At 42.7% G+C, this 12,609-nt stretch overlaps 1 protein-coding gene across 1 annotated transcript; it reads right to left on the bottom strand.

Moving 5' to 3' along the window:
• Window positions 1–1,427: 1,427 nt before the first annotated feature.
• LDAF1 (lipid droplet assembly factor 1) lies at window positions 1,428–12,609 on the bottom strand. Its single transcript, XM_037050536.1, has 3 exons — window positions 12,576–12,609; window positions 3,398–3,562; window positions 1,428–1,633 (listed from the first exon to the last, which is right to left on the bottom strand). Exons 1-3 carry the CDS (start codon window positions 12,607–12,609, stop codon window positions 1,428–1,430), a joined length of 405 nt encoding a protein of 134 aa, XP_036906431.1.

The raw sequence follows: 12,609 nt of genomic DNA, 5'->3' as shown, positions 1-12,609 counted from the left end.
AAATCCGCTGACAGTCTGATGGGTACTCCTTTGTAGGTGACTGTCCCCTTATCCCTTGCTGCTTCTAGGATTCTCTCCTTCATTTTGGTCTTGGCTAATGTAATTATGATGTGCCTTGGTGTGTTCCTTCTTGGGTCCAACTTCTTTGGGACTCTCTGAGCTTCCTGGATTTCCTGAAAGTCTATTTCCTTTGCCAGACTGGGGAATTTCTCCTTTATTATTTGTTCAAATCAGTTTTCCACTCGTGGCTGTTTCTTTCCTCCTTCTGGTACCCCTATAATCTGGATGTTGGAATGGTTAAAGATGTCCTGGAGGTTCCTAAGCCTCTCCTCATCTTTTTGAATTCTCATTTCTTCATTCCTTTCTGGTTGGATGTTTCGTTCTTCCTTCTGGTCCATTCCATTCATTTGAGTCCCAGTTTCCTTTCCATTGCTATTGGTTTCCTGGACATCTCCCTTCAGTTCAATTAGTTTAGCCTTCATATGTTCCTCTAATTTGTGACTATAATCAACCAGCTGTGAGCATCCTGATAAACAGTGTCTTGAAATGTGCTTCTGAGAGGCTGGCGATCTCTTGGTCACTTAGAGTTATAGGCTCTGGGAATTTGAGTTCTTCTTGCGCCATCTTTTGGGCTGTTCGTGCCTGTTGCGTAGCAGGATAAGAGCCCTTGGTGTTCACCAGAGCAGGGCAACTCAGTCGCTGGGTTGTGAGGCTGCATGTGGGGGTGGGGTCAAAGAGGAACAATGGCGTCCCGTCTGCCGCCTCCCACCTCGGCCCCCACAGGTGGCTGGTGCCGCAGCTGCCACCATCACCGGGGCCCGCGTGTTTCGGCCCACTGCATGAGAGTGTGCCAGGGCCATCAGTCCTCACCCCCTGGGGCCTGTGTGGTCCTTCTCACTGTTTGCGAATGTGCAACTGCAGTCAGTCTCCCCCACACCCTGACTGGGTCCGGGCCACTTGTGCGCCTAGGTCTGGGGATCTGTCCTGCCCGACCCTGCTCTGCTGCTGGCTCCGCCCCTCTTACCGTCCTGGTTGAATGGTTAGTTGTAGTTAGACTTCTGTATAATTCAATTTTCTGTTCTTTGTCTGTGTCTTTGTTCTCCAAACCTTTGTTGTATTCAAACTTGGTTGTGGGAAAAGGCACAGTGTTTCCACCTATGTCTCCATCTTGGCAGAAGTCCAAGAGTGGAAAGGTTTTAAGGATTAACTGTAAAGGACACATGGACAAAACCAAGACAGGGTGGAAGCAGGTGAAAGAGGTGGGGATGGCTGGGGTGGATGGGGAGTGGTGGTTAGTAAATGGAAACAACTGTAACTGGACAATAAAATAATTTTAAAAAACAAAAGAAACTCCATTGTAAATTCCCATTTGATGTCTGATGTGTACGGGGAACTATGAGGAACACCTGCCTCTTACCAGTCTCCTTTTAGACATCAACTGGGGTTACAGTATTATTTGTAAAAATCTCTTCGAATGGAAAGGATGAAATTATTACATTGACATGCATTTTCCTGATGAGACTGGAAACCATCACATAGGGCATGATGATTGTCCCTGACATGGCAAGCGCCACAAAGCCCAAGCCACAGAGGACACAAAGCAGTGAGAAGCCACCCACAGAGAAGACCAGTCCTAGAGGAAAGCATGATTAGAAATTTTCATCAACCTATGAAAACTGCCAGACCCTGTACCACTGTTTTTAAAACAGCAGTAAAGTCAGATTTTTAAAAGCAAGAAAGTACATTTTGTAGAAAGTACAGTCTGTGAGGAAAAAAAAAACAATAAAAGCTAAAATGGAAGGAGCATGGACTTTCACAGCAGACATGCCAGAGTCTGATACTAGTTAAATCATTTGTGGTGGGACTCTGGGCTTTGTGGAGCTTTAGTTTCACTCATTTGTAGAAAGAGTAAAATAATAAATACCTGTGATGTTGACATGGCAGTTAAATGACTTACTACAGGTGTGATGGACTGTGGTAGTTTTTGTCTGCCCAACTTTCCCCTTGCCTCCCTTATAACAAAATACCTCTTTCCAATGCAGAAATAATAACATGGAAAATAATGTATGGCAAACATTCTTACCCTTGCCTTGGGAGTAAACAAATAGTCCAGGACTCTATGCCCATGGCTACCGTGATGAGTTTCAGGGATGGGCCCAGAAAAGGACAATATAGAATATAAACAACGTGCTGCCTTTTGATAAAGGCTTACCAAATCCTAGATCAGTGTTGTTCAAATTGTAGCCAATAACCACTGCATCAGAATCAGATGCATCAGGGAGGCTAGTTAAAAATGCAGATTTCTAGGCCGGACTACAGACTTCATCTTTGGATGGGGCTTGGAAGTCAGCATTTTCAAAAAGCAAGTAAGGTTTATGCACACTCAAGTTCAAGAACCACTGATCTGAAGGCTTTGTATATACTGTTCCTTCTGTCTAGAAAGCGCTTCTTTGCTCAAAGGAAACAAAGTTGTCACTCATCTTAAAGCCCTGTCTTTGCACTCATCTTAAAGTCCTGTCTTTCATAAGGCTTTGCATAATTACCACCAAAATGAAGGAGACCCAATCTTTCTCTCTAAATTTACTTTTGTTGTAGTATTCATTCATTCCTCCACCCATTCATTCATTTGCCCATCTGTCTATCGATATTTACTCAATGACCATCTGCTAGAATATATTTGGCTCATCCACCTTCCCCTTCCAAGTGTAAACTGCCTTGTCCATAGCCCCCTGGGTAGAGAAACAATTCTGGGTACTCTTAGCTCTGGGAAGCCATAGGATGAACCCAAAGTGATTGCCTAACCCAGTGGCAACCATCTCTTTGGCCAATATGCTGTGGTTTGTGATCCAATTTGAAAAGGCAAACTGAGCCAAACACATTTGCTTTCTAAGTAATTTTCACTTAGTGACACAGGAAGAAGCTGAGAGTTGGTAGTGGAACTTCAAGAGGAAAGGCAAAGGAGGAACCTTAGCACCTAGCAAGGCACCTGGCAGGCAATAATACTCAATAACTAGCTGTGGAGTAAATAGACTCTCTGTTTAATGATAATAGTTAGTATTCATAGAGATACTACCCTGTGCCATGGATTATGCTAAAACACTTAATGAAATTGTTTGTTTCAATCCTCACAATGCTTTGAGGCAGTATTATTATATTCTTGGTTTACAAATGAGGAACTTGAAGCTCAGTGAGGGTAAATAACTTGTACAAAATTGCACTGTGGAGGTGAAATTCTAATGCAGACTCCAGAGTCCCTGTTATAACTACTCTGACAAGCCACCTTGGTCAAAGTGATTTTGACAAGAACAGGCACTTTGATAAGAGTTGCAGATGCATAATACATACTGCCCTACCAATTGAGTCATTTCCCAAAGGAGCAAATAACTGAGCAGGATACCTTCCAGTAATACGACTCCCACAAAAGCAGCCAAGGAAGCAAGTAATACAAGGAGCAAGAAGAACCTAATAGGAATGGCTGACACTACAACAAACACCAGCAAAGTGGTGGCCACAAAAGGATGCTTATCCAGGTACTGACCCACTGGAAACTTCATCAAGGCACCTGCAGGCAAAGAAGAAAGAGCCAGATTGAATGCCATGTCTGAATGCCAGGCTGATATATCTTCCCTAGCTGCAGGAAACATAGCCAGCAGTCATAAAGTTGGGAGGCTCCTAAGTAATAAGTCAACATAATAATAATCCTCCCAAGACATGAGTCATCATGTAAAAAACCTAAGGCAGCTGGGGCCCCCACCAACCTCAAGTCTTGTGAAAGGGGTAAAAACCCACCCATAACTCTGCCACTTAACACACACCCTCCCAGAAGACACCCACAACATATGTGCACACTGATATACTGTGCATACAATTTGCCTCTTATTTCCCAGCTGAGGTTTGCACAGTTGAGGTCAGAGGCACAGAGACGTTAGGTATTAGATACTTTAGGCATCATTTGGGAGCTTGTTAGAAATGCAGTATCTTAGGCCCTGGCTCAGACCTGCTGAATCAGATTCTGCTTTTTAATGAGATCACCCCATGATCTGTACACCCAATAAAGTTTGAGAAACAGTGTACTAAATGACTCTTTCAGAGTCACACAGCTTCCAAGTAGCAAAATCAAACCATTCAAAGCTAAATCCTTCCACCTAATATCAAATGCTTTCAATAACTGCCACTTCGTTAGGAAAAAATGCTTTCACATCATCAAGCTGGATACCACACAGATAAGCCATACATAGCCTAATTAGTACTGTAGGCTTGTGCTATATTAATAAGTGGTTCTTTATTCACCAAATAAAAGCATGTGGTCTAGCACAATGGAAGAGGATTGCTTTAATGTAGACCTGGTCCTAGGCAACTCCACAAAGATGGGCTTCCTCTCTCTTCTTAGGCCCCACGTTAGCTCTCCTCTCAGGACTAACATACTAGTTCCTGCTCCCTTGAGAGGTTCCATCATTCCAGGTTTTTTTCCCAGTAAAAACTGGTCCTTCTTGTGTCTCATTCCTTAGAACCCTGTAAACCAGCAGCTAACATGAAGACATAGTTCAAGCTATAGTGATCCAAAACACATGTGACTTCTAGAAATAGTTGTTCACCCAAGTAGTTCAAATGGCAGGAGTCTGGGGACAAGTTGGAAGGCAGGAGAATTTTGTAGTTCAATTTGAAATTGCATTTGGCTCATCCAAAGCTCAGGGCTCACTCTGCTTAACTAGAAAAGGCCACTCTAAGAAGCCACAGCCATCAGGCTTGAAGCTTCAGTATTGCCTCCTCAGAACTCTCAAGGCAAGACAAATAACACATCCTTCCAGGCTACAAAATGGCTTAATGCTGACTGGCTACACTACCTCCAGCTACTCCTTTTCTGACAAAAGCTGTCAAAGGCTTGGCTATTCAGTTTCTCTGGCCAGAGGGAACAGTGCCAGGAATCCCCACTAGGCTGACTACCCATCTCTGGTAACTCTAGTATCAGAATCAAGTAAGATTCTCCTGGTAGTGTACCTGAAGGTAAGAGAGGCAAGAGACCACAAAAGGGTCACAGGAGTGGGGGTGGCCCCTTGAGTTGTCTCAGATATTGATTGCTTTCAGGATCCAGTCCACACATATCCTTAGTAAGTCCCTCAGGCATCATTTGACAGGCTGATCCGTTCTCTGTGGTTCTTATAACAGTCCCAATACCCATAGTGGGGTGGAACAGATGAGGCCAGAATACCAGGATGCCAGCACAGTGGCTATTGAGCACTTGAAATGGGGCTTGTAGGTGTGACGAGATACATTTTTAATTAAGTTTAAATTTAAAAACTGATATTTGATTCAGTCATTGGAAATTTTGTTTTGTTTTGTTCTTTATCCTCACCCGAGGACATTGTTTCATTGCTTTTGGAGTGGGGGTGGAGTGGGGGGAAGAGAAACATCAATTGGTTGCCTTCTCCTATCTGCCCTGATGGTGAAAGATAGGCAGTGAAAGACAAATACCATATGATCTCACCTTTAAAAGGAACTTAATCAACAAAACAAACAAGCAAGCAAAATATAACCAGAGAAATTGAAATTAAGAACAGTAACCAGACAGTAATCAGAGGGGAGGTGGAAGGGGATAATGGAGGGAAGGGTTTTCAGGAACAAGTATGAAAGACACATGGACAATAACAAGGGGTGGTGAAAACGGGAGAGACGTGGGGAGGACTGGGGGATGGGCTGGGATGGGGGTAAAAGGCAGAAAACTGTACTTGAACAACAATAAAAATAGAAAGGAAGGAAGGAAGGAAGGAAGGAAGGAAGGAAGGAAGGAAGGAAGGAAGAAAGAAAGAAAGAAAGAAAGAAAGAAAGAAAGAAAGAAAGAAAGAAAAGTATAGTACATTTATATAATAGAATACTACACAACAGAGAGAAAGAAAGAGCTCCTACCCTTTCGGACTGATTGCATGGAAGGAACTGGAGAGCATTATGCTAAATGAAATAAGGCAGGTGATGAGTGACAAACACCACGTGGTCTCACCTTTAACTGGATCATAATCGACAAAAGAAAAAAGCAAACAAAATATAACCAGACCATTAAAATTAAGAACAATCTAACAATAGCCAGAGGGGAGGGTGTAGGTGACAGTGGAGGGAAGGGTTTTCAGGAACAACTATTAAGGACACATAGACAAAGCCAAGGGGGAGGGAGGTGGGTTTGGGTGGGGTGAGGAGGAGTGGTGGGGGGTAAAATGCAGACAACTATAATTGAACAATAAAATAACTTAAAAGAAATAAAAACAAAAAAAGAGAAAAAATAGAGGAAAAAATAATAATTTTTTAAAATACTGATTACATGTTGAAATTACATTCTTTTGGTTATACTGGGCTCTACATTATATATATATATGTGTGTGTGTGTGTGTGTGTGTGTGTGTGTATACACATATATATTTTTGTATACACATATATATTTTTAGAAAGGGGAAGGGAGAGAGAATGAGAGTGAGAGGAACATCAGTGAGATAGATTGCCTGTGGAGTGCCCTCTATGGAGGAAGTGGCTCACAACCCAGGCATGTGCCCTGACTGAGAATCAAACCAGAGACACTTTGTTTCACAGTCTGGCACTGAATCCAGTGAGCCTCACCTCCCAGGGCTCTGAAAAATATATTCTTAAAATTAATTTCACCTGTTTCTTTTTTATGCTTTTTTTTTTTAATGTGACGACTAAAAGTTTTAGAATTACATGTATGGCTCACATATTTCTATTGGAAAGTGGAAGGAAGGAAGGAAGGAAGGAAGGGGGGAAGGGTGGGAGGAAGGGAGGGAGGGAGGGAAAGGCAAAAGGAAGGAAGGAAGGAAGAATGGGAAGCAAACTATTGGCATTTGGGCAGTATTGTGACAGAGTCAAAAAATAATTTAAGAAAGATGATCCTGGCAGTCATGTGCATGAAGGAATGAGGAAGATTTGCAGGAAATCAGGCAAACCATACTGATAACCAAATCCAGGTTGCTGGCACAGAGGGAACAGGAGGAGATGCGAGAAAATGAAATGACAGAAGAAGCACTAACAGGACTTGGAGACAGTTTGGCATGGGATCCAGGAGGAGGAGAAAAGCAGAACTGTGTTACTTCCAGTCCTTAAAGAATCTATTTTTCTTAGCCTCTTCTGAATATGGGCCCTACAATTAGTATTAATTAAATAAACATTTTAAAAGAAATTATCTCAGGACTATCTGTAGAACATCAGGGTTTAGCTGACTGATAATCTGTTTCATCCTTCTGGAAATCAGCTGGCCAGGAAGTCATGTAGCCCAAATCTATTCCAGTGACCATGGCTGAAGATCTAAGATGAAGAATGGAAGAAATGCCAAGATGCTAGAGTTTATATGCTTTGAACGCCTACCTTAGAAGGTAGATGTGAATATTAAATAAGATATGCCAAATACCTAGAGCAGTGTTTGTCCCATAGTAACTGCTCAGTGAAGGTTAATTATACAGTCATTCCCTACTAATTGTGGATTCTATATTTGTAAAACTGCCTACTCACTACAATTGATACTCGCAGTGCTTTTGTGAACATGTACAAAGCAGTAAAAAATATGAGTCACCTGATGCACACACTTCCAGCTGGGGTCAAACTAGGTGATGCTTGCTTTCTATTTTTGGCTCTCTAAACAACTGTCCTGTTCCTGGTCCATTTAGTACATCTTTTTTAACATTTTTACTTTTTTTTTGTTGGTGATTTCACCATTTAAAATGGCACTCACGTGCAGAAGTACTGTCTCATGTTCCTGAGTATATGAAGGTAGTGATGCACCTTACAGAGAAAAAAAAATGTGTTAGATCAGTTTTCTTTGGGCAAGAGTTATGGTGCAGTTGGCCATGAGTTCAACATAAATGAATCAACCTCACATATGAAATAAAGTGTCTTTAGAAAGAAATATTCATAAAACAGGTTATGTATATTTATCACTGGTGAAAGTGTTGTGACCAGAAATTTGCCAGAACCTAATCTTGTATTTCCCCCAGGAGTAATGATTCAGTGTTTTCTAATTGAGTGTTGGAGGTGACATTATAGGATACACTCAAATATACAATGAGAACCAAGTGTAGAAAGCGGATGAGCACAAGGACTTTTCTTACTGAACTTAAGTTTTAGTAACAAGATCCTCAGCTTACTGACTAGAAAGCTGCTTGCCTAATTTTAAAATAGTTTTCTAAATCCACAAAGAATACCAGAGGCATTGGGACAAGTCTAGAAAAGATCTTTACAGAGTATATGATTCTAGATTGCAGTGGTATCTTCTCAAATGGACTCTAGTGGAGCGGTGCTATCCAATACAAAAAAAGAGATCACAAAACAGTTCATTTTGTTACCCATAGATGTGCATTTCTATGAGCATAATGAATGGAAGATATTCTAGAAGGACATTCAACAAAATGTTAATAATTCTATATCTGAGAACTATTACTTTTCCCTGAAAAAATACTGAAGGGCATATAAAAGAGAGCTATAAAGATAAATATACAGGAAAGTGACTACACTATCTGAAGTCCTGTCACTGCTGAATAGTTACCACATACCTGAAAAGTGGCCAAGTCAAAGTAAAATATGTATAGTAAAATACACACTTGATTTCAAGTACTTAGTACAGAAAAAGAATGTAAAACAGCTCAATAACTTTTTTCATTAGTAATTTTTATAACATTGTTTGAAATAATATTCTTGATATATTAAATAAAATACGTTATTAAAATTAATTTCACTTGTTTCTTTTTACTTCTTAATGTGTCCACTAGAAAACTTTAAATTACATGTGTGGCTCATGTCATTTTTTAATTGGACACAGGTTTCTGGTGGAATACTGAAATCAAATCTTAACATAGACTTTAGCCCCCTCATTTTTAGGGTAACAGATAAGCCAGAATTAACAATACTAAAAAACTGGTACTTCTGGCCAAGATGGAGATGTAGGTAGATATGTTTGCTTCCTTGCACAACCCAAAAAAGGATAACAACAAATTTCCAAACAAAAAACAACCAGAACTGTCAGAAAAATCAAACTGAATGGAAATCTGACAACCAAGGACTTAGAGAAGAACATTTATCCAGACTGGTAGGGGGGCTGGAGATGGGGAGCCAGGGTAGAGGGGGTACACTGCAAGGTAAGGAAACAGGCAAGGGAGGAGGAGCCTGGAGGGCTGGGTGGTACTGCCATATTCACATATGGATAAGCCAGTAGGAACAACTGGGGAGTGAGACAGACTGCACAACCCAGGGTTCCAGTGTAGGAAACTGAAGCCTCAAAACCTCTGGCTGTAAAAATCTGTGGGGGTTGCGGCAGTGGAAGAAACCCCCAGCCTCACAGGAGAGTTTGTTGGAGGGACTCACAGAGTCCTAGAACATATACAAACCCACCCACCTGGGAATCAGCACCAGAGGGGCCCAAGTTTTTTGTGGGTAGCGGAGGAAGTGACAGAAAGCAGGGTGAGAGTCAAGCACTGCTCCCTCTGTGACCGATACCCCACATAGAGTGCCACAACACAGCAATGTGGGTTGCCCTGCCCTGGTGAATACTTAAGGCTCTGCTCCTTACTAAATAACAGGAAAGCTGAGACAATATATATATATGGCCCAAATGAAAAAAAAAAAAACAAACCAGATCACTCTGGCCAAGATGGAGGCATAGGTATATACATTTTGCCTCTCCGCACAACCAAAAGAAGGACAACAGCAAATTTAAAACAAAAAATAACCAGAACTGCCAGAAAAGGATTAAAGAAGAAATATTCATTCAAACATGTAGGAGGAGCGGAGACGAGCAGCCAGGGTGAAAAGGATGTACAGCAAGGTGCCAGATGGAATACCGAAATGAACAAGGTGGTGGCTATTGGACCAGGCAGTCCCACATTTGTTTGTAGATAACCAGGAAGAACAACTGAGCAACAAGACAGATATTGCACCCAGGGTTCCGGTGCGGGGAAATAAAGCCTCAAAACCTCTGGTGGTAAAAACCTGTGGGGGTTGCAGCAGCAGGAGAAACTCCCAGCCACCGGAGAGTTTTTTGGAAAGATCCACAGGGTCCTAGACCAAAAGGCCCCAATTTGCTTGTGAGTAGTGGGGGAAGTGACTGAAATCCTGCCAAGAGCCCAGAAAGTGGCAATCTTTTTTTTCTGACCCATCCCTCACATACAGCACCACAACACAGAGATGTGGGTTGTCCCGCCCTGGTGAATACCTAAGCCTCACCCCCTTATTACATAAAAGCTGAACCAAGACAAAAAATATGGCCCTAATGAAAGAACAGATCAAAGCTCCAAAATTAGAACTAAGCAAGGAGGAGATAGACAACTCATCAGATGTAGAATTCATAACACTGGTAATCAGGATGATCAAAGAAATGGTTGAATATGGTCACAAAATAAAGGAAGAAAGGAAGGCTATGCAAAGTGAAATGAAGAGAAAGGTATAGGGAACTAAAAATAAAGGGAAGGAAACTGGGACTCAAATCACTGATTTGGAACAAAAGGAAGAAATGAGTATACAATTGGAACAGAATGAAGAAACAAGAATTCAAAAAAAATGAGGAGAGGCTGAGGAACCTCTGGGACAACTTTAAATGTTCCAACATCCATCCAAATCACAGGGGTGCCAGAAGGAGAAGAGAAAGGGCAAGAAATTGAAAACTCATTTGAACAATAATGAAGGAAAACTTCCCCTTTCTGAAGGGGAAATAATGAAGAAAAAATTCCTTCCTGGCAAAGGAATGAGACTTCCAGGAAATCCAGGAAGCTTAGAGAGTCCCAAAGAAATTGGATCTAAGAAGAAACACACCAAAACACATCATAATTAAGTTACCCAAGTTTAAGAATAAGGAGAGAATCTTAAGAGCAGCAAGAGGAAAGGAGCAAGTTACCTACAAAGGAGTTCCCATGAGACTATAGCTGATTTCTTAAAAAAAAAAAAAAACCTTGCAGGCAAGAAGGGGCTGGAAAGAAGGATTCAAAGTCATGAAAGGCAAGGACCTACAACCAAGATTATTCTACTCAGCAAAGTTATCATTTAGAATGGAAGAACAGACAATGTTCTTCCCAGATAAGGTCAAGTTAAAGGAGTCCATTATCACCAAGCCCTTATTATATGAAATGTTAAAGGGACCTAGCTAAGAAAAAGAAGATAAAAAGCTATGAACAGTAAAACAGGAACAAATTCACAACTATCAATAACTGATTCTAAAAAACAAAAACAGAAGCTAAGCAAACAACTAGAACAGGAACAGAATCAGAGAAATGGAGATCACATGAAGGGTTTTCAATGGGAAGGGGGAGGGAAGGAATGAGGGAAAAGGTACAGGGAACAAAAATCATAAATGGCAGGTACAAAATACACAGGGGGAGGTTAAGAATAGTATAGTTAATGGGGAAGCCAAACAACTTACATTTACAACCCAGGAACATGAACTAAGTGGTAGGGGTGGGGTGGAAATGCTGGAGGATGGGGCAGTGTGGGGTAGAGGGGCATAAAAGGGAGAACAAATTGGGACAACTCTAATAGCATAATCAATAAAATATACTTAAAAAAAGAAAAAACCTTCCAGTTGAAATACAACTCCAGAAACCCTGAGCTCCAGAGATACTTCCAGGAGAGCTGGTTCAGGACATCTCTAGCTGTCTCAGAGGTAGCCTGAACACTCTTACATCAGAACAGAAGAGTAGTAAAGGAAACTCTCCGTGAGCCTCAGCTTCTTCATTTGTAAACCTCTCCGGGTTTGTCCAGATGGCTGCAATAGGCTGGGTTTGGTAGGGTGGTGGCATTGCTCTCTGCCAGGCTACGGCAGGTTCAGAGGTAGTGTGTACTTTCGGTTTAACAACCAGCGCGCAGGCGCAGGGCCGAAGAGGGGCGGGGCCTAGGGAAGGAGAGGGCAGCAAGCTCCCGCCCTCCCCTGCGGGAATTTCGCACCCTTACTCTAGCTCCTTTAGCTTCCCCAGCTCCCTTAGCTCCTGCTTCTACTCTGTGGAGCGCTGTGGCCAGCCAGCACCAGGTGAGAACTCGTAGATCTTGCGCGGGGATACTGGGTGCCCGGCTGGCCAGGCCCCTTTGCCAGGCAGGACAAGTAGCGGAACGCGGACGCATGTTGAGATGGCAGTCGGGGCACCCCGCCTGCAGCACCGCCCCCTCAACCCCCGACCTCGGTTTAAGAACGAGGTGACTGTAATCCTCGGAGGCCCTGTGACAGGAGCACACACACTCCACAAACACGGTCCTGCACTTACCGCTGGACTTGTTGAAAGCGGGGGCAGCCTGATCCCATCGCCCCGTCACGACCTTGCCCCTTCTTGGAAAACCATGATTAATGAAAACAAGCGCCCTCCTCACTGGGTCTCACTTTTCTCCTGAGAACTCCGTTGCCGTCACTGCAGGTCCCCAAATTCGTGACAGGATTCTGGAGTGTTCCCCTGAGCTCCCCTTTCTCAGTCTTTATGTCCTGTCTGGCCGGAGCCCCCTCTCTCACGGCATCACCCCACTTTGGAGCCCAGTGATCTGGGAGCCCCCGACGACCCCACCGCGTCTTGGGCTCCTGAAGGACTAGAGGAGGCGGCACACAGCTCTCACACCTCTCACCCCCGGATGGGAGCGGTTGGCGCGCAT

Source organism: Sturnira hondurensis, unplaced genomic scaffold, assembly GCF_014824575.4.
Source record: "Sturnira hondurensis isolate 20B ecotype Veracruz unplaced genomic scaffold, ASM1482457v3 Scaffold0006805, whole genome shotgun sequence".
Taxonomy (NCBI): domain Eukaryota; kingdom Metazoa; phylum Chordata; class Mammalia; order Chiroptera; family Phyllostomidae; genus Sturnira; species Sturnira hondurensis.
Note: the sequence above shows the minus strand (reverse complement) of the source record. Positions and strands in the feature narration are given on the sequence as shown.